At 32.5% G+C, this 23114-nt stretch overlaps 3 protein-coding genes across 4 annotated transcripts; 1 reads left to right on the forward strand and 2 right to left on the reverse strand.

Moving 5' to 3' along the window:
- The first annotated feature begins 1374 nt into the window (after window positions 1-1374).
- Window positions 1375-8797, forward strand: POLA2 (DNA polymerase alpha 2). 2 transcript variants are annotated; one of them, XM_022044069.2, is made up of 16 exons: window positions 1375-1531; window positions 1617-1692; window positions 2156-2287; window positions 2849-3209; window positions 3296-3391; window positions 3478-3557; window positions 4293-4368; window positions 4441-4620; window positions 5275-5379; window positions 5475-5570; window positions 5676-5768; window positions 5874-5912; window positions 6024-6065; window positions 7854-7981; window positions 8088-8214; window positions 8377-8797. In XM_022044069.2, exons 1-16 carry the CDS (start codon window positions 1456-1458, stop codon window positions 8530-8532), a joined length of 1863 nt encoding a protein of 620 aa, XP_021899761.2. In that variant the 5' UTR covers window positions 1375-1455; the 3' UTR covers window positions 8533-8797. The 2 variants fall into 2 exon arrangements, with proteins under 2 accessions (XP_021899761.2, XP_021899762.2); XM_022044070.2 differs by lacking the exon at window positions 1375-1531 and having other exon boundaries at window positions 2217-2287.
- On the reverse strand, window positions 7983-9985 carry LOC110816053 (TRAM, LAG1 and CLN8 (TLC) lipid-sensing domain containing protein). The gene is made up of 2 exons (XM_022044071.2): window positions 8469-9985; window positions 7983-8280 (listed from the first exon to the last, which is right to left on the reverse strand). Exon 1 carries the CDS (start codon window positions 9768-9770, stop codon window positions 9042-9044), a length of 729 nt encoding a protein of 242 aa, XP_021899763.1. The 5' UTR covers window positions 9771-9985; the 3' UTR covers window positions 7983-8280; window positions 8469-9041.
- Window positions 9986-13612: 3627 nt separating this feature from the next.
- On the reverse strand, window positions 13613-22592 carry LOC110807919 (NAD(P)-binding Rossmann-fold superfamily protein). Its single transcript, XM_088222518.1, has 11 exons — window positions 22305-22592; window positions 21005-21156; window positions 20606-20659; window positions 20278-20358; window positions 20152-20197; window positions 19984-20078; window positions 19870-19902; window positions 19487-19621; window positions 19254-19347; window positions 15920-16002; window positions 13613-14021 (listed from the first exon to the last, which is right to left on the reverse strand). Exons 1-11 carry the CDS (start codon window positions 22456-22458, stop codon window positions 13989-13991), a joined length of 960 nt encoding a protein of 319 aa, XP_088078644.1. The 5' UTR covers window positions 22459-22592; the 3' UTR covers window positions 13613-13988.
- Between the last annotated feature and the right edge of the window lie 522 nt (window positions 22593-23114).

Raw genomic sequence — 23114 nt, forward strand, 5'->3', positions numbered from 1 at the left:
ATTTTAAAATATAAATAACTAATTAAAATATATTTTTTCAAATAAAAAATAATACTTAATATTGAATTGTTTAATTATATAATATCGTGTAAATTATATATTATTTATAATAATAATAAAATAAAATAAATTTCATTAGTTGGATCACGTGCTGCAGCAGGATCTCCTCTATGCTGTATATGTATATATTTTTTTTATTAAGGCATTAATGAGCGTCTAAAGTTTTATTTAATTTATTTTTATTAAATAACAAATTATTCAATATTTAGATAGTTTTAAACTTCATGGCTTCGTAACAATTCAAATCAAAAGCTTTTTTTTTTTTTTTTAAAGGAATCTATTAAAACAATTACTCAAGTAGTACAATAATATTGAATAATTAATGAAATAACAAAAAATCTCGAGAAACGCTTGCAATCTTATGAGCAACCTCGTTATAATTATATTTAATCCAATTAACTGATATATTTATACAATATTTTCTCGTACTTGAAGAAGATACGGGAGATAGTATATCTTCTAAGCCTTATTTAGAACATGCGATATCAATTTCAATGCCTTTTTTCTTTCAACATTGCTTTCAAGAGGATTAGATTGTACATTATAACGCTACATATTTGTAAAAAAATCTCACAAAAATATAAAATTTGAAAAGAATAAATTTAACTAAAATATATCTTAAAATTTTGATAACTAATAAATTTTATAACTCAAAACTCAAAAAATTCAAAGTTCTTAAATATAATGATTTATTAATCTAAATACAAAATTTAATTAATGTATTTAATTATCTAAATTAAAATTCTCATTCACTTATGCCTCCCAAATTTTTCATACACATCTTATTTTTTTAAATTTATAAATAAATAAAAATAAGGTAAGCTCACAATTTAGAGAATAATAAAAAAATTAAACTAGTCTAATCAAGTATTTTTTTTTATAATTATAACAAAATTAATTTTGGTGCATAGTACAAACAAGTGAAACTACAAAATAGTTTAAACAATGTTGTTATGAATTGCAAATTACAATATTTAATTCACAATCAATATTAATTCATTTCAACTTCACTAAAGGTTGTATACAATTTACGTTATATTAATCTAATTGTATTTTTGGTTTTCATAAATATATTTTAGTAGATAATTAAAATATAATTACGTATTAAACATATTATATGTTTTGATAAAATGTAATTAATTATTAAAATATAAATAACTCAGCCAAGTATAAAAATTATTAAGAGACATATTTAGTACTTAACACCCTTATTGGAAGATTTCTCATTGTGAGTTTTAATGGATCTGTAGTTGGGCCCTTGTCCAATGACACAACACCCGCCAAGCACCCTTTCAAGTCAGCTAAAGCACCAATTTCCCGCCAATTTGCAAGACGAACCCTAGACACAGAGAGAGAGAGAGAGAGAGAGAGAGAGAGAGAGAGAGAGAGAGAGGCATGGAAGCTGAAATCAAAGCAGAATTCTACAAGAGTGGCTTCACTCTCGACGAAGAAGAAGATATTCTCAGGAAGTGTGAGTATCTAATCTCCTCTCTGCCCTCGAAGTTTAATCACATTAGCTGAGACTAACATTCTCACCTCTGAATTTTCTCGATTAGGCCTTACTTTCTGTATAAATTACGACCTCAAGCCCTCCGATATCGTTTCCAGCTGGGAGGTTTACTACCTTAATCGGTAAATCACTTTATTCATCAGAAAATTTCAGCACTAATTTGTTAGTTTTTCTTCGATTTTGATTCATTGTTAGTGGAATTTGTATATATATGCTTCGATATTATTATTATTATTATTATTATTTTCACTTTCGTGTTAGGCTATTGTATATTTTGATGGTATAAGTATGTGTATATTGGGGTTACTGTCTCAACTCTTGCGAATTTAGGAATATTCTTTTTGAGTAAAAGAAGTTTAAGATTCGAAACGCTCTAATATATAGTTCCCTAATGTCATAGTCTCAGCAAAAGGCAATGAATATCGCATTTGTCAACTTCATTTCGTTGATGAGCATGTGGTGTTGTGACCAGGAAGCTGGACTATTAGGAGATGATTTGTTCATTTTTACTTTTCATTTTTCTGGTGTGAAGGTTATGGATTCTTCATATTATGTTTACATGGAAATGCAATTATGTTGGGGCAGGCAACTACATGAATCAACAGTACAAAATGCTGAAATGGAAGGTTTTTTGTTGCACCTGCAGAATGAACGAAAAGAGGCAGTCATTAAAGAGGAAACTGGTTTGCATGTCTACTCAAGCAAAGATGTGGAAATGTGAGTACATTCTTTAATTTCTAGTTATTCAACTTGCAGGCTTATACTGTTTGTTTGATTCCTCATCTAAATCTTCTTATCGTGACGTAGAGCTGATAAACAATGAGATCTTTTAATCTATTAATAGACAGTTTTACTCTGATCAATTCATTCACCTAGACCCTGCTTAATGAAACTAGTGATATTCTTCAACTTAAGAAATACTTGATAATTTGAGCTCCTTTGGATCTATTTACAGCTGCTTAAATAACTTTCTGAGACTGTACCAGAAATTTGGAAATAGTCATGTGGTTTATCCCCCCACCCATTTCCACATTGTGTCTGCAACCATGTCCTTACCTTCATATTGTCATTTTTGTGATGGAACTGACTATTTGATTCATATTTGTTCACGTTCTAATTAGAATTATTAAAATAGGCTGAGTTTAGTTCCAAATTCCTTGATAAGAGGAGAACTGTATAGAAGGGATTGGTTCTGTTCAAGAAAACAGAAAAAAGATTAGGGGAAGAATTTATTTCTTTAAAAGAATGTGAATGAATGATAGAAAAACTTTTGTATAGGATTCTAAATGATGAATATGAAGACACAGAAGAAGGCTCACTTGGCACTCCAACAGACAAGTCTCTAAAACCCTGTTCAGAATCATTTGATTCATCGTATAAAAGAAATGGGTACGCTTATTCTTCTGGAAAATCATCAAAACTTTTGACACCATTTGGGCAGCGGACAGTGAAGTTTGTGGTGAAATTCAACATCAATAATCTACCTACAATAGAGAATGGAAGCAATGAAGACAACCAGGAGAATTTTGAAGACAGCATTATTAGGAGGGTTCAACCTCGGAAGAGGTGTTCCTTGATCGTTCATGAATCAGGACCTAAACCAGGCTGTAGATTCATGTATGAAAGGATTGAAGACAGGGTATCTGAAACCTCTTATGGCATAAAACATTTTCTATTTCCTCTTTAGATGTATTGCACTTAAAGGGAACATTGTTTCTTGTACAGTTCAATGCACTTGAAAATCGCATTAGGAAGCACGGAGCTGCACTTGTTGCTTCTGGGCTGTATGAAGAACCAGTGGATCCATCTATAGCTTCACAGGTAACTTCTTGCTTCAGTCTTTTAGCCTCCTGTATCACAGATAAAGGATGCAGAAGTGTGTATCTAATGGAAATTTCCTGCTCCAGAGAAGTGTATTTGCCGTTGGGATGATCTGTTGTGATGGGGAGGGCCATTTGAATGAGAACTCCATTCTGTTGCAAAGCAGGTAAAAACATTTTGGATTTTTGTACTATCCATATCAATCCATTAGGGAAGAGAAAGCTTGTTCCTCAAGTTGTATTACCTGCACAATCCTGTTAAGGATCATGTGAACATACTCTCTGATGAAGATTTAGTCACATGAAAATGTAGCCTTGGGAATCATTTGTGATAAAATGATTAGTTTTTTCATATGGAAAAGCAAGTCTTCGCAAGACGGTTTACTTTACCAACGAACGGGGTGTGGGCCAAGATGACGAAAGTTTTGATTCAACGCAACGACGGATAACCCTGAAAGGCAAACAAACTCAAACTGAATAAAAGTGCAAGGGCTGACTGACGATGAAAAAGGAAAGGAGTCTCTCTTGTTAGAGCGGGAGATAGCTTGACTTTTGGTCCCGTTTGGTTGGTTCCAACTATCTCCCAGAAAGCCAAGAGCATTTTTCTAATTTAGAATATCTTTATTTAGAGATTAGGCAAAGAAAGAATTGACTCCAAGGGAACGCCTTGGCCAGCTGGTTCCTGAAGGTTTTGTATCCCAGCCATAAAAAACCCTAGATATGTCAGGTCGTTAAGATCAATGTGTGGAATAATCCTTTGGAATGCCTAGATTTAAAAGAGGATCAGTGTGACAATTCCCGATAATGGCATGGGGTAACCACTTTAGGTTGATTAGTAATCTATCTGGCTGTAGACTACCTATGTTTGCTGTCAAAATTTAGTTTAACAGATTTTTTTACAGTGTTGAGCATGCTGGGGGGCAGCGTGTTCGGCTAGATTTGCATAAAACGACCCAGTTTTCAATATTTCCAGGCCAGGTAAAAGCATGGAATAAGTTGAATTATAGCTTTTAATCTGTATCAGGAATCCTAAATATTGCATGTATATAGGTTGTAGGCATTGAAGGCCACAATCCTAGTGGGCATTGTTTAATTGCTTCAAAGCTTGTAGATTATGTACCTCTGTCCATAACTGATGACGTGGATTTGCATCCTGCAAAGAAACAAGCCATAGATCACAATAGCCATTCAATTGAAGAGCCATCCTTTAAATCAGCAGAGCTTTCAGTGGTGTGTAAGCATTCATGTTATATTACTTTAAAGAGCTTTTAGTAATGTGATATCTTGTGCCAATTGGCCTATACATTTAGCTGCCTTTACTGTCTTTTGATTTTTGTTGTGCTGTATTATTCATCATCTTTTTATGGATATCCACATTATGTTATAAGCTTAGAAACTTTGAGCTTTTGAAAAATTTAAAAGCAAACCTTCTATTTTCTAAACATGTAAAAGAGAAGCAGAATCGCCTCTCTAAATGATAAGAGATGAGGATTTTCTCTATTCTCTCGGAGCTTCTTTAAGAGGAAAACAACTTTTAGATTATGTACCTCTCTATGAATCCCATTTGCTAACTGAAAAACTACTTTTCCATTCTTGATATGGTAGTCTCCACCACACCACCTAAAGAGAATGAGTAGTACAAAATTTATTAGTTTCAGGTGAAAAGGATCTACAGCAATCACTTTTTCTGGAAGAATCTACTGCAGTTATGCTTGCATGAATTTGTTGCACTTATTATTTTTAGTAACTTGTAGCTCATATTAGATTAAACTCTGTTGTGTTTTTTGTTTTATTTTTAGGCGTAACATATTTATAGAAAAAGATTTAGATGACTGTCTTCATCTCTGAAGATTACTTGTCCTAAAGTTTTTGGTATTTTATCAGATTATTGCATCTGGCCCTTTTACGACAACAGACAACTTATTGTTTGAGCCTCTAAGTGAGCTGCTAGCATATGCAAGAAGAAAGTCACCACAATTGCTGATATTGGTCTGTGCCCTCTATATTCAATTCAGTGATCTGTAAATATTGCAGTATTGGTCAACATAGGAGGTTTAACGTCATTGACTATTTTACCTTCTCAGCTAGGACCATTTATTGATTCTGAACATCCTGAGATTAAGAAAGGAACTATAAATGAGAGCTTTGATGAATTATTCCAGATAGAAGTTTCTAGAAAGGTAAGAAGGGAGATAGATAGCATGTGATTTATTTGAGGTGAAATTTTGTGTTCCTTCACTGAAATTTTGATTTCTGTTTTGCTCGTCCCCTTTTCTTCAATCTAGTTACAAGATTATGTGGAGTATATGGGTTCAGGTGCACGTGTAATTATTGTTCCCTCCATACGGGATGCTAACCATGACTTTGTTTTCCCCCAGGTGATTCTATACTTTAATGATGCATATACTTTTCTGCTTGATTAGCGAGTATTAATTGAAAACACACAATGTATAGTAATGAGATTGAAATTTATGTACATGCAGCCTGCTTTTGATATTCAGCTACCTGATCTCAAACATCAGGTACCTAATTTTGAACTAATTAAGCAGTCTTGTCTTTTAAACTAGTAAGAGTTCTTATAGTTTCCTACTTTTAGTAAACACTTACATGATTCTATGATCTCTTTAAACCAGATATCATGTCTCACAAATCCAGGGATATTTGAGGCAAATGAGGTAAATAGTTGTTCCCCTTTTTTGAATTATGACTTGTCATGCTTGATGCTGATCTCTATCCATCTTAGTAATGGGTGATTTCATGGTCGAATGTTGTTAGAAACCAAAATCAAAATAATATCAAAATCGGTTAAGTGACAGGTTGTCGCTTCTTAAGTAGTCAGAATCTCTTACTTTGCAAATGAGTCAGCAACTCTATTTCCGGAATTCAACTTAGCTTGGTTTAATCTCGTTCTTTATAGTTGTGCTAACCATAAAAACGAAGTACTTTTCGTTCTCAAAACCAAATGTCCAAATTTAGAGACTACTTCAATTCAATTTTTTAAGTAATTGTTTTTTCATTTTTCCTTAAAAATAATGTTTTTAATTATTAATAAAAAAATAATTTTTTAAAAAGAAAATTAAAACATAAATATTTAAACATAAACATAATTTGATATTCAGCTACCCATCTCACCCCGCCTGGCCATATATATAATTAATAAATTATTAATTTTATTCTAATTTTACTCAAGTTAATTAAATCTTGATTAATAAATATTTAATATTTGTATATTTATAATGTTATTTTATATTTTTTATTTAGTATTATATTTAAATATTATTTTTGAATTAAATTTTATAGTAATTAATATTTATTATTTTTAATTAAATTTATTTATATATTTTATAAAAAATTAAAATTAAAAAAAGGTAATCAGGCGGGTAAGAGATGAAAAGTTTTATCTGAGAGGTGGATAGCAGGGAAAAAAAATTTATTCACTTTGGATATGGAGCATGTATGGATTCATATTTTTGTTACTAGGACGGATATGAGACTTAACTTGATTGCATCCTATGCCAATCCCTATTTTTAACGCCTTGGTCCTACAATTACTGATTCTATAATTTTTGAACATTCTCAAAAACTCAAGTTTAAGTAGTTGGGTATAAATTGAGCTTCATATAATATTATATATTTTCAATGCGAGATTGAAGTATCACAACAAAAAGAGTCAATAGTTTAGATTCAAAAGTTGTTAGTTTAGTGGCTCTTAAGCTCAAGGAATTACATACGTTCCTAAAGAAATGTTTATCCAAACATAATTTGAAAGTTTATGATGTATTTGAAAGCAAAAATTATCTTAGAACATATTTAAATATTTTAAATTAGTATAGAAATTTTAGCATATCTGAAATTAATGATAGTGTTAGTGACCTTTTAATAATATATACACGTAAAAAATATCAACATGCACTATTAAAATTATGCTTATACCAATATGTTGATTCGTACATCAAAAGAGCAGAAGTTATGGTTAGTCAATGTCACTTACGGTTTATAATTTCCCAACAAATGTGATTCCACGACAGTATGTTTGCGAGTTCCACATTACAGTATGGGGGGTAAATGACTAAAGTGAACTAGGATATGATAATAATCCTGTTTGAGAGTGTCTGAAAAGAGAATAAGGATGAAGTAAGATTCATTAAACCCCGTTAACCTTCAACTGTCCAACCTTCCAATGGAGGATTTCATATTCATTTAGCATTATATAATATATATATATATATATATTGTAAGGTCAACCTTTTAATTTATTTTTTTTACAAAAATCAGCCTTTTAAGGAAGCTGAACCTCTCAATGTACTTTGCTTTTTCCAGTTCATGCACTGCTCGCCAGTTGGTGCGTTCTCTTAAATTTTTTGTGGTTATAGCTAATGCATTGAGTTGCATTAATGTAGATGAGCTGTTTGCATTTAATGGTGGTTTTCGGCAGTATTTGCATTAATTCTTTTGGGTTTCAGGTCAAGGTTGGTTGTTGCACTGTGGATATTCTTAAACAGCTAAGTGGGGAAGAGATGTCAAGAAATCCAAGTGGAATTCCCAATGATCGGATGGCTCGACTTGCAAGCCATGTTTTTAAGCAGCGAAGGTACCAAATTGTCAATGCATAAAATTTGTTGGCATACAATTCTACTGATAAATCAATATGATTAGAGATTTTTAAGTATCTTATGACCCCTATATTGTTGAAACAGCTTTTATCCTCTGTATCCACCAGCAGAGAGTGTTCCATTGGATTTCTCATTTTCTCCTGAAGCCCTTCAATTCTCTTCAATTCCAGACATTCTCATCCTACCTTCCGACATGAAGTACTTCGTAAAGGTAAGTGCTTCCATGAACTGAGTCCATATTTACAGTAGTAATCTAATTTTGCTTTGAAGAAGAATCCTGCCAAGTGAATAACTTCAAATAATCAGTTAACGGTAGAGAATCTTTAAGAAGGAAGCTTTTGTGCATCAGCCAACTCATTTTGTCTGTCAACAGGTGTTATCTTTTGGGGGAAGTGAAGGGGAAGGGCAGATGAATTGTGTGTGCGTGAATCCAGGAAGATTGACCAAAGGAGAAGGCGGAGGCACCTTTGTTGAGCTGGACTACAATGGGAGTCCTGACATGATGAATGCTTCTATTATTAGCATATAAATCTTGAGATGAGGCTGTGCATTTCAGATCTTGCAAGATTTTCCCTGAGAAGCTTCCTCCAGGAACCAAAGATTTCAAGTGCACTGAGCAGAAAGTTTAGCAGCAACTAATTGGGTATATCAAGTTGACAGAGGAACCTCCCCCGTCTGCTCTAGCATGAAATCTGTTGCGTCTGAATTATATTTTGATCTTTTTTCCTTCCCTTTTGATAATTTATCCATGTAATATTCTTCCATATCATCTAGTGGTCATAAATTTATCACCATGATTCGTTTTGCATTTGTGAAATTAATAGATGCTGCATACAAGTCAGGTAATATATATACAAAGAAAGATAAGGAAACACATTCCTGGCTCATCCTCGTGGTGAATCCTGCGAGCAGAATCTTACATTTGTATCAACTGAAAAAAAATAATTAGCCCCTGAAATTACAGGAAAATTCACCAACAAATATCATAATTGCGACCCACTCAAACAAAAACCTAAAAATCGAAGGAACCAAATTATTCTACCTCTGTTTTTCTAGAAGTGCTTGTCCTTTTTGTGTAAACCAGTCTACCCAATGATTGAAAACCCATGATATGCTAATCAAGATTGCAATGCTAATCACAGTAAGCCAAGAAACCCAAGCCCATGTAGGTATAAAATTATTTGCTCCTCCGCTAAGATAAAAAATTCCAATTTTATACACAACAAAAGGCCCAATAATTCCCCTCGCAACAGAATAAAAAGCATAGAAGAAAGGAGACATTAACTCATGCAAGTTCTTTGCGGCAGGCACATGAGTCTTCCTGAAATCAGCAAGTGTCCAAATGTTCTGACACGCGCTTGTAACCTCAGCAAGAACAAGAAGTATAAGCAGAGCAAAAGCTCCATGACACACCACGTATCGACATGTTAGAAATACATAGAGGGTTGCCAGATGATGAAGTATGAAAAGAATATCAGATGGGAAGAAAACCAAGTAGTGGAGAAGATCAAGCAAGAAATAAGCTATTCCGTAATCAAGTACCATGTTTTGCAAAGGCGTGTTTGGAGAAGAGAAATTAGTGATTTGGGCAGTGAGAATGGCAATGGTTGCCATGAAAACAGCAGGTGTTCCATGAGCTAGAGAAGCCAAACAGCTTGCGGCTTCGGCTCGGTGTGTGTCGCCCCAATGCCGGAAAATTAGAAAGTAACCAAACAAGTAAATGAAGAGAAACATGAAAAAGAATGATGCAACACTCGGGTAATTCATACTTGAATCAATACAGAAAAGAAGTTTCAAAAGTGTTTCGAGACTCCCAAGAAATGGCAGCAATAGGAATTGAATTGAGAGAGAGAGAGAGAGAGCTCTAAAGGATGGAATCGATGCAATAAGGATAGAAATGACAGGAGAAGATAAATTGAATTTGTGAAAGAAACAGGGGAAATATTGTGTGTGTTTTACGCTTAAAATGATTTTTGTTTCTCCCACGTTTAGCAAAATTAACTTAATTTCTGTAACTTATTTAAAAGATGTCGTAAAGAATTTTTATAAAAAAAAAATAAACTTAAACTTCAAAAAGATTTAAAATGCAAATACGAACGCATTATCCCTCAATTTCCAACATATAATTTATTAAACCATATCCTTAAAAAGGGAAGAAAAGAAAAGTTGGGTAAGCAATTGAGAGAATTACACGACGAATGTGGTAATAATTTTACCATTATTTTAATCACTTTTTTAAGGAAGTTTTTTTTTTTTTTTTTTATTTATTTATTGTGGACTAAAAGTTCCAAACTTTTACTTGTTTAAGGTAAATTAACTTTTACAAATAAATACAGTTTTTAAATAAAAATATGAAAAAAAAAAAGAGAGTCATAATTTCATTCTTCATACTTCAAAGTTAATAATAATAAATAGAATATTCCAATTCTTTGTAATTGAGGGGAAAGAATATGCCTTCTTTATTTTCATCCGGTGGCTGTCCTTTTTCTAAGAGTTGAATTATCCGTTCTTGTTTTGGCTAAAAAATATATTTACATGTGTATATATATATATATATAACACGGACACGCACACACGCAAGAGCCCAGCAAAAGCTTACTTGTAAGGAAGGCTTATTTGTGTTGTTTAAATTTTATGCTATATTTTAATTTACATAAATTAATTTATAAATAATGAATTTTTATGTTAATTAATTAATAAGACATTATTATAATTTAAATTATTAAACTTTAAAAAAAATAATAAAATCAACGAATTTAAATTTTAATTCTTTAATAGTGCCCCATAGTGTTTTGATAATAAAAAAATGTGTTGGTAAAAAATATTCTCATCCATTTGAAAAACTAAAATCTAATTATTATGAGATTAAAGTTCAAATAATAATAATAATAATAATTTTATTACATTTTAAATAATATTAAATGTGTAAATTAATTAAGTCTAATAACAGAAAATTTAAATTATGTTATAAAAATAAATAAATACAAATACAAAAAAAATACTAGATTTTACGTAAAAAAAAAAATCACGGATTAAATTTTAAATTAAATACAATATTAAGAAAATAATGAATAAAGATAATTTCAAATTGATCACAAACTTAGATTCTATAATCAATAAATATTCAAATTATCTATCTAAACAACATCGTACAAATTTTTCATATTTGGGTGTAAATACTAAAAATAAATAAATTTTCAAATAATCTTGAATAACAAATATCTATTAATTTTTTGAAAAATCAAAATATCTAGTCAATAAATAGAGAAAATGACATTTTTAAAATATTGTTAATATGATTGCTAATTTTTATTCTTTTTCTTTAAATTATTTTTTTCTTTAAATAAATATAAATTAAATATAAATTATAAAAAACTAATAAAATAATATAAAATCATAAAATAATTTTTAACATCAATATTTGATTTAATACTTTTTAGTCACTATTTAAATATTATCACATATTTTAAAAAAATATTGTAGATTAACAATAGTAAAAAAATCAATCATGTAATTGTTATAGTGGTAATATTTTTAAAATTTAATGTCCATGTTGACATATTTTTTGTTATGTAAACATCTATCTCATAGTATTAAACATAATAATAATAAAAATTTATTACGACAGAATTTAAAAATATATGTTATATTTAAAATGAAAAATGATGTACAATTCGATTTGAATTTTTTTAAATGACAGTAGGATTTTTGAAACGTTATTCCTTTATAGACACAAAACATGTAGAACTCATTTATTTATAAATCAATCTTTCTTTTTTTTTTTAGTGGTTTGTGCTCTATTTTTTAGATAAAAGAGTAGTTTAGTTCAAATCTTAAATTGTAAGTCCTAATAGTGTGCAAAGAAAAAACACTTAATTATCCACTTTTTCTATTAAACAATAGATTATAGTCATATTTTCTAAAAAATTTATGATAATAAAAATTATTTAAGTTTTATATTACATCTTAACATTCTCGTTCGTTCGTGCATAAGATGAATTGCGTTTAATGTAATATTTAGATGACAAATGGTCAAAGTAAATACAATTTTACATGAATCAAAATACATATTACAAATAACTTATATGGTATATATTAAGAACAATTAGGATCTTGCAATTTTAAATCCGTTGTAGGGACCAACACATTACATCAATAAGGAGTTTGGAAAATGAATAAGGTATATGTGAGGCATTCTATCTTGCTTAATCCATAGATTAATCTCCTACTAATAGCCAATGCCAATTATAAAAAAAAAAAAAAAAAACATAGCCCTATATTAACCAGTTGTACATACATATTAGAAAAAAAGTAAATCTCCAAATCATTCACCCATTAAGATTTAAATGTATAGAATTATATGCAGAATGAAATAAAAATACAAAAGAAATTCGGAAGAGAAATGAGTAAAGGAGGATATTACCCTCTTTTAGGGCAAGACTTTTGCCTAAGCTTTCATGACAAATGTCTTTTGACAAAATAGGCTGCAGAGCAAGAGTCAGGACAACACATGTAAATATACTCGAGATTTTTCCTTTTTCTCACATCAAGCCTTGGAATTACCAATATTCGAGTCCTGTAAGTAAGTATAAACTCCGGCTGCATGTTGTGAGTGAATGTATGCCGCAAAGATACTAATAAGCCCTCCTCTCAAAGTGCAATTAAATAATATTTGGAACAATTTTCTTTAAGAACAAATTTTCAAGCTAAGAAATTAGAGGTACGCCGTATGAGATATTTTCTCCCTTAAAGTTACTTAGTTTCATGTTTATTTTTAAACTGCTTTAAGCCTTTGATAAATTAAAAAGCAAATATCCATTTGTCAACTCTCTTCATTCATTGACATGTCCGGAGGCAATATCCTGAGGTCGCAGGACCTAGAAAAGCCATACAAATTCTTCAAGTGAATACTGGTAAAGAAGAGTAGTGAATTTTGATTTTCCAACTCCTACACTTCCGCTCCCTCACATTGTCTTCCCTTCTCTATTATAACTTGAACGCAGAGTCTCTGACAATGATACTTTTTTTAAAGGTTTCAACTCTTTTAGTTTGAAAAGATCTTTTCATATCATATTAAACGATGCATTTCCTAAATCAAACGCCAACTCTGATTCTCTTTCTTTTTGATGAAGTTATGCTTTCCTTTTTATAGATTAGAGACACTTTTAATATACATATGTTGTGTTTCACTCTTTGGGGATTAAAAGCAAAATTGATTAGGTAACCTGCCTTTCCGGGGATCAAAAGTTTTTATCGGCCCTACCCCTTTCTCTCTTTTGCAGAACATGCGGAGAACTCCTTTATTCCGCCTATTTTTTCATATGAAAATGATAATGTTTCCGTATATCAACTTATCGTTTAATCCTCCTTAATTGATTTGTCTTTTCAAGAATTCATCAAGCTTTTACTTCAATGACTGACTAAAATTCTTCCTGAAAGTCCATTTCTGCGGTTCAAGCAATTTACTAACTTCTAATCATTCATACTTCTACCTTTATTACTTAAGCTTTAAGAAATTCTGATTCATCTAACCTAAAATCCGTTGCTAAGTATAAGAATTTAGGAGCCTTCTGAGTAATTGCAAAATATTTAAAACATCAGTACTATCATTGTACCTCAAAAACTGATTCCAAATGCATTATGATAAGTAAAAATATATATGCATACACTCCCACTATATAAACTAACTAAAATTCACGCAATCTTCTGCCTAAATGGAAAGTTCCAAGATTCTCACTTAGTTGAAATGTCATATAACAAGCTTCGCTGGAATTCTGTCACACTTGCCCAACCATCTATTTATTAAAAAACTACACTAAAGCACCAAAAGGAGAAAAAAATGAAAGAAAGAAGACTAGCCAACAACAGCATATGCCTATTATAGGATAACAGTATCGACTAAATAAACAACTAAGGTTGCTGCACTCTAGTTCCAAAACTGACAGTTGTAAATGCTGAAAGCCTTAACCAGGTAGGATCTCTGACTTACATAACCATACCTCCATCAATGGTGAGCACCTGCATGACAACAGGACCCAAATGAGAAACTAAATAAAAAGATGATCATTCTGGAATAATGAAAAGCCAAAATCTGGCCAAAGGTTCAAGCAAGCTAAGTACCAGTAGTAGTTGCAGACATGGTAAATGATCCAGTCAAGGCTGGTCTACTCCTAGCGGGCTTTTTCATGGTCCAAGAACCTATCCTAGACAACTGCTTTTGGGAGGCTTTTTGGCATGAGTCCTTTTTTTGTAAAAAGTAAAACAGGTCGAAACCATTGAACTCCCCAGTGGTTTCATGCCAGCTCAGCTAAATCCTAACTGATATCTTTTTGGTTAAATGAATAATAATTTAAAAAATAGACTATATAAACTGAAAATTAGCTCAATTCTATATTATTTTTTTATAAAAAAAATCCTTAAGTTTAGTAGTGAAAAGTTAGGAATACATGTGTTTCACGACAAATCTTTCAAATATCTGAGTTATTCTTCAATTACAGTTCTTTATAATTACAGGAAGAAACTATTTAAATTGTAGAACACAAAAATAGAACTGAATTGAGAGGTTTCTGCTACGTGTTTAGAATGAAATGCCAAGTGTATTTACATTCCCTAAAATATTCTCTACACCTCTTCTTCTAGTTCTTGGCTGCTCCTTCCCCAGTTTCTTCCTCCATTCTTACCTTAGTCAAGATTTTTAAATTTTCTTTTTGGCTTCCTCCACCTAATCAATTTATTCATCATTTCTGTACTATTTTGTGATAAAGTAATTAGCAAACTCTCCTGCAATGTTTCAAATTAATTTGCAAAAAGATGTTGAATGCATAGGTTGCTAACTAATTTGTGGTAAATGATCAGATAAATTGATCAACACAAGAAAAAAAAGGAACAAAAGTCTAGGCCAAGGTAAGAATGGAAAAGAAGAAATTGAAATTGAGGAGAGAATAGAAAAATACAAGAGGTCTAGAGAATGTAAGGTACGGTGCATAACAGAAGAAGGGATAAGTCTTTAAAAAAACAAAACAGAAGGAATAAGAGCAAAAATACATTTTTTCTCGTCATGAAAAAAGTGTTAAAAGTTAACAGATTCTTTTTGTTTGAAGTGCCAATATTTGATACATGTTAATAATACAAGTTATTTATTTAACTAAATTGTCAGAACTAATTTCGCATAGTTAGTAAGATAGAGGGAGGATTCTAGATAAAACCCTTAATTGAATGATAAGTTATGTAGTAACAATATAAAAGTCGTGTGAGATTTATGTTCATCGCTTAATTAACATACTTATTGTTTTGTCCATTAGTGAAATTTCAAGGTAACAAACTATGTAAAAACATATCAGATTATTTTATTTGAAATTTTTATCAAATAAAAGGGGTCAAACAAAAATTTGTCCCGAAATTCATTGATATTCTCACTAAATTGAAAAATTGAATGCTTACTAACTCTTTTTTTTTTTTTTTTTTTGAAATATGAGTGCCTACAAACTCTACGATTGTTTTACTATTAATCCTCTGTGATTATATATTACTGTTTTTCTTCGTCTCCTTAGCTTATTGTTCTAAACCCTTTTTCAATGTGCTACACTGGTACAGTTCAAAAATAGCTAAAGAGAGGATTTGACCATGCCAATGCACACGATTAACCATCAACAAAAGCAGCATTTTCTCATCTTTCCTCCTGTCAACCCCACTCAACGGTGGCCCCTAGTTCTTACACATCGGCTCCTTCCTAGTGTGACCATGGCTCTTCATCACTTCTAATTTGTAACAACGTATAGCTAAGGGACTAAAAATGACATTACCCAAATAATAATATTGGACTGCTGTGAACTAGTCAGAGCCACGATGTAGGAGTTGTGATTTTAAAATTAACCAGATAAAACTTGCAGCACAAAGGTAGACATTAGATCACAAACCTGTCCAGTGATATAGCTGGCAGCAGGACTGAGAGCCAAGAATTCCACCAGTCCAGCAACTTCTTCCGGTTGGCCATATCTTCCTGAATGGACAATAAGTATGTCAATGTTAAAATAATCTTCATAATATTTTTGTGGTTCGTCAACTTTTTTTCTCTTCATGCACCTTTCTTAATTGATTTTACAACCTGATTACTTAAACAGTGAAAACAAGAAAAGGGGATCAAAAGCAAGAGCACAACATGAGTTAGGGTCAAAGCTTTTGCATTTACAGCACTTTTCACATGAAAACACATAAATCCAGTTTCTTTCGGAAAAAAATCCAGCAGGGAATCAGTGTCACAAGCATACATCAATGATATGAAAGTCATATTAATTTCAAAAAAATGCACGACCAAGTTCCATTTTATACAACAATGTAGCACACTGGAATAAGGCTAAAAAGACAGAAAAATTATAGAAAACAAAAAATAAATCCAATTCAACAACATAGGTCGCCAACAACTACAATCACAGAGTTATCACAATTACAATCACAGGGTTGTCATAACCACAATCACAAGGTTGTTGGTCGCTTAATTCAATGAGATAAATCAATAGCTTTTATCGATAAGCATGTTAAACAATGATGAGTAACCAATATCCGCATTGCTTAATATAAGCTATGACTAAAATTCCTAAATAGAAATAGTAACAAAATAAGATTTCTAACTAAAAAAGAAACAAGATTCTCAAGCCAATAATAAATCTATTTAAGTAGCTCCTAAAAAAGCTAGATATACTTGATGATACATAAGGATTATGGTTACATAAGTACCTTGCATCATTTCTCCAATTTAGTAAAAACTCGTCATCGAGTTTCAGAATATCAAAGTAGCAAGAAGACAATAACAAGGATATGTTTTCCATAGAACTGAAACCAACCAAAACAATGGTCATCCTAAGAAAATGATGATTTCAAGAGCATATACTCTAGATGATTACTCATGAAAAATCCAGTGCAATTTTTGTTTGAAATATAAGAGAAGTAATATTATTTACAAAGGTACCAAGGAGGTACCAACCATAAAAAATTCGGTGCCAATAGACTTTATTATCAATCCTTGGACCCAAAAAATATTTTGTGTAGCCTCTTTAGTGGAGATCGTTCTTCTTCATGAAGATGAAAGCAATTAAGTTAACTAGAAATAACTGAGAAACCATGCGTAGCACCGAATATCATCATCTCAACTTGAGTGATATAATCACTTAATACTAAGTCGAGAGATCGATCATTAGATGACTCAATTTCTTCAGTAAAATTTACAACTTTCATAATCTCCACCATTACATCATCTATAGACTTGCTCTCATTAGCTCAGTTGTCAATGGTAATGATGCCATCTTACTCTACAGAAAGAGATGACTCCTGGCATAAGGTAGTCACTCCACCACTATAACCACACATGAAAATGCATGAACATTTTATTGTCTACATCAAAGATAATTTAAGCTGAGACACGCATTTTAGATGTCCTTGCTAACCCATGAGCAATTAGCAATACCTTTCCCTTATCACTTAAAAAAAAAAATGTGTTGGGCTGGAGAGAGCAATTACTGAGATGTAATCACCTTCTTGTAAACAAGTATTATAATTGTCTCCACCTATGAGAGACATTCTTCCACTGAGGTCGAATGAACTCTAGAAAGTTCTTAAACATCTCTAGGATCAATCCTTCAAAATCAAGATCTAAAAGTGCAAGGTATTGTCAAAGTCTTGCAACCCTTTCAAGGATTTAGATCTCTTTTAAAAGTGATTATCTGTCCTGTCAGCTAATACTTTAAATGTTGAAACAATCAACTTAAAAAACTTTAAGTATCACCCGAAGGAATATCCAGTGCAACTATTCTATAACTCACACATGCAGTAAGTAATTTCAAGTTTCTCATTGATATTTAAGTGCTTAAGAAGTTGACTAATGACCAATACTATTAATAATAGACAAAGTGAATCTCACATCAACTTGAATGGATCTTGTACCTTTAAGAGGCAATAAATAATTTTGTCTAGACGGTCAAGAAGTACATTAGTTGAGTGAAGATTGTTGTAAGCATATGACCAATCTCCATAACCATCATTCTCAAGCCCTTTACCAGAAAACACCGTAATATTACCACGCATTATCTTCATTCCCTCTTTCATCGACCAAAATAAAATACTTAAGATACAAACCGAGTAGCTCTGATCGAAGCTAAGAATAAATTATCCCTTACTTGCTCAAGTAGTTAATCTACTCAAAAAAAGTGAGTTTATAATAATTTGGTAAAACTGACCTCAGAAAGTAAACAACATGCTGAAAATACTTAAGAACGGGTGAAAAATCGGCCGGACTTGGGTGAATTGAACTGGTCAAACCAGATAGATCAACTCTGTGGGAACTGGTCAAACAAGACAATCTCAATCATAGATCACGAAGGTGTGAGACCCATGCTACATTTTTTAGTGTCCTTCAAACTTTAGGGATTTGGTTCAAGCCTTGGCTAGCACAATTGGTTCTAGATCCAATGCCGGATATTGTTGGAGTGTCTAAGAAAGGGGGTCTATAGCAAGGCATCAGCTGTTCAAGGGTTTGGCAGCAAGTGTCATAGATTCTGGCGGTATTTGAAGTTGCGTTCTGGAACCTCGGTCAGCCAGCAACCTCTGATGCAGATGGTGGTGTAAGTGTCATCCACCTTCCTACAATGGCCAAAGATCTGGTTTAGGCTAATGGCTTACAAGTGTTTGTGTGTCTCTCTTCTGCAACTTTGAGTTCTACTTTTGTAGTTTCAGCTGATTTAGGGCTTTTCTGTGATTAGGATAATTTGAGGGTTTGTGGGGTGGAAACTTAATATCAAAAGTAGGAATTTTGAGCTCTAAAACTAAATTGATATAGCACAAGGGAAGAGAAAGTTAGGGAAAAAAATAAGGGGAAGAAAAGATAAATCCAATCCACAATCACAGGGACTGACGATAAACACAATACAGGATTGTCACAACCACAATGACAGGGCTGTTGGACACAATTGAATGAGAGAAACAATATTTTTTATTCATAAAGAATTAAATAATGATGAAACACTCGTATATTCATAGGGTACTTACCCTAATATAACTAGCATCTCTACATAAGAAAATAGTAACAAAAAAGATCTCTAACTAAATAAAATTCTCGAATCAGTTATAGACCTATATAAATCGTTTCTAAATAATTCAAACACCCTTAACAACACATGAGATTATAATTACATAAATATCTTAGAATATTGAAATATGTCTATTCTGGGATATTCTTATTCTGTATCAAGAAACTCTCACCTAAGGGGATAGTCGCCAAGATTTTCTTCTCAAGGTCTTCTCCAAGCTTGGCTGTCATGTCAGATGCTATGAATCCTGGGGCAATAGCATTGACCTAGAAGAACACACCCCCATAAGAGTGGAGTTGTGTATTAGCTCAATGAACAATAATTTGGAATTATTCCCCCATGATCAGGGAAAAGATAAAGGGCAAGATAAAAAGAAAAAAAAGGAAAGAACTCAGCAAAACTCACATTAATGTTTCTGCTTGCATATTCCCTTGCAACAGTCTTTGTCAGACCAATTACTCCAGCTTTTGCAGCACTGTAGTTGGCTTGCCCTATATTCCCAGTTAGACCAACAACCGATGCTATATTGATAATCCTTCCCTGCAATGTCAGAACTCAGACGATATTAAGATTCTCATTCTCCCCATAGAATACACAAAGAATTTATTTATGTTGTTAGAATAATAGTGAAGCAGAAAATGCAAGATGAGACTTGAGAATTAAAACAGAAAGATATCTAAAAGCTGTTTCAGTTTGTTGACTGTGCCAAAACTTCAGCCTCATTCCTCCAAAATAGCCAGTACCGAGGAAAATACGAACTCTTCAGATGGGATGATGGGATGTGATACCTTTTTCTTCTTCATCATGATTTTGGTTGCCGCCTACAAGGAACAGTAGTTTCAGTTTCAATAGGAAAATCCAATCTCTAAGAGCACAATTCATCAGATCTTAAGTGTAAATACCTGTGTACAGAGGAATACTCCAGTAAGATTCAAATCAATCACCTCCTGCCATTGAGATTTCTTCATCCTCATTAACAACGTATCCCGAGTTATACCTGAAAATATACTGGTTAACTTAGGAGGTTTGATTAAAATCAACTAGGAACCAGAGCATAAGTTTCGAATTACCTGCATTGTTTACTAATATATCAACAGTTCCCCATGCATCAACAGCCTGCAGATGCAGAGATCGTGAGACAACAGCAACTGTCAAAACAACAATAAAGTGAATCAGCAGAGGGTAAATTTGCTCACAGTTTTAATCATTGATTCCACATCAGCTTCTTTTGAAACATCTCCCCCAAAGGTAAGAGCTTGACCACCATATGCCTCAATCTATAAGATGAAGTCAAACTATCAGTTGTCCACGAAATGTTGAGCACTTTCATGCCTCAAGAACAGCAATATTAAGTTCACAGGAGTCAAATTTATGAAATATTAAGCACTATAGCTGGAACTGAAACAATAAGCATAAAATTTAGGAAAAAAGAAGATAACCATACACTTCAAAGAAATTTTTATAATCAATTTGCATAAAGAGTCCTATGTAAATATCAAACAGACTTCTTAAAGCATCATTCACCTCTCTAGAAACTTCCTCAGCTTCCTTTGATGACCTTGCATAATTGACTAGGACCTGCAATTGCATGAACATACTCAGTATCATAACAGCTAGGAATGATTGACAAGTGAAAGTAATCACACTATTCATTTTTATTGATAAAAGGAGCTGAGCAGACAGCAATAAATGAATGACAAATGGAAGTAATTGTAATATTCACTTTTGCTACTAAAAGGAATGGAGCAGGAAAGGTAGAGGAAAAAGGACCAGAACTGAATTATTTTTGTATGAAGCATGCAGCTGTGGATGAGAGCTGTCTATCAGACCTGATATAATTAGCTCATAAAAAACAGGCAAGGGCAAAATACTCTCTTCATCTGTTTAATATCAGAAAGATCCTGAGAAGATAAGTCCACTAACCTTACATCCTGCTTTTCCTAGGAATAATGCAACTGCTCTCCCAATACCTCTAGAGGCTCCAGTAACAATAGCTACAGGAGACTCCACCTTTTGTGCAACATCTGGGATTGCCTGTTCAACAGCAGCAACCTGAGCTCTTACACCTCCTTGTGCTATAAAAATCAGTGGGACCCAAACTTCATTTCAGTTATTTTTCTTAATCTATGTAAGAAAAACAGATCCAATATCATCATTTAGAATAGTTTAAGCATGAAATATTAAAATTGCACGTAGTAATCAACAGAATAAAATAGGCATAAGAACATAACAGTAAAGACAACAATAGTCTAATTTTCCCTCGAACAATTGACTTGAACCCAATGTTCTATATGCAACATGCATAGAATAGATGAAATTCTGAATCTTTTTTCAAATCTAAATTCTCTCTACAAAGGGATTTTTTTTGCTTTTCCAAATAGATAAACTGCAATAATTCTTTTTTTTTTTTGAGATAAATAAACTGCAATAATTCAATCTAGGAATAAGATCTTTGGGATAAATGACCAATCACATAAACTAAGAAATTAGTGGAAGCAATCAAGAACCCAGAAAAGGATCAAATTTTAGATGATTTTGCAGCCTAGGTCCACGGCTAAGCACCAACAGTTGCACTTCTACATAGAAATTATAATGGTAGTTAGGATTGGCTTATAACTAAAAGCCAATCTCTATGATGCAGAATTTCACTACTCAGGTTTTGGAGAATAGAAGCCATATCAATGTCGTAGAACACTCAACAGAAGAGAGAGCACTTTCATTTTCTTTCTCTCTCTGTCTGCAATCTCCTCATTTATCGGCACCACACTGTCTAACAATTTCTACTTTTAATTAACCCTTCACAATTGTATATAGGGGAAAATCACAAGAACATGAGCCAAGTTTCACCTAAAAAGCTTCCCATCACTGCCTTGCCAAGGGCATAATGAACTCCGAGATGTAGAACTCGGATTTGTTGACATGTGCTGCCAGCATTTCATTACAGTCAGCATTGTACCTTGGATATCAATTTTTACCGCATGACTGCCCAGAAACTGTTGATAGGAAGGTGAGAAAGCTAGTTGTGAACTGGAACTTTCTATAAACATGCTTTTTCTAAATAATTTTACGTTCCTGCCACCAGCGTTCAAATTAAACCATTCCGAACAGAAATAAGATCAGAACTTCATAACTAATCACTACAATGAGGAAAATAGCTCTCAAGGAGTCGAACCAAAACCAATATCACAAGCCATAAAATCTACAGTAGAAAAGAAAAATGTACCGGATGAAGCAAACGCGCTCCTCGATCTGCACTGAAGCCCCATGGAAGGCCGAGACTGAATCGGAGTCCATTGCGAAAACTGAGAAACTCTTCGATCGCCGAAATTTGAGACAGATTTAAAGGCAATGAAGTTGGATCCTGCGAGGGAAGCCATGAATCCGACAGCTCCTGAAAACCTTGGAGCAACAGCGAGGATCGAAAAGGGACGAGAACCGAAGAAAGCAGCCAGAAATGAAAGTGGAGAGAAATGATTTTGCTGATTTTATAAACCAAAACACACAGAAACTTTGTTAGCTGTTTTCTGCTTCGGAAGCTCCGCACTGTCATAAAGAGTGTCGATGAGACTGATGCTGGTGCATTGCCGTTTGGAAATTGTACTTTTGCGAATTTACTAAAATAGACATGGTCTTATCGTTAATTACAATAATGCCCCCCACTAGATTTAAATTGTAGAATGACAAAGCCGCGACAGCAGTGAACGGCGTAATATTGGACATGTGGTAAATATTTTCAGGAATTGCGAGTTAAATTAGGTCAACTCCCCCCCCCAACAAACCTGAGTTTTCTTTTTAATTGGCTCATAGGTCATACCTTTATATAATTACTCATTCATTATAATAACTTTAAATTTTAATTGTCACTTATATGATCATATCAATTTTTAAATATCTCTATAATCTTAATTAGATATATGTCTCTTTTATTTTTAACTCATTTATTTTAGATAATTATTTTCATTTCTGATCATATATTTATGTCTTGTACAATAATATTTTATAAATAAATAAAAATATTTACTAATATATTTTT

This window comes from Carica papaya, chromosome 6, assembly GCF_054855325.1.
Source record: "Carica papaya isolate Zhongbai chromosome 6, ASM5485532v1, whole genome shotgun sequence".
NCBI lineage: Eukaryota > Viridiplantae > Streptophyta > Magnoliopsida > Brassicales > Caricaceae > Carica > Carica papaya.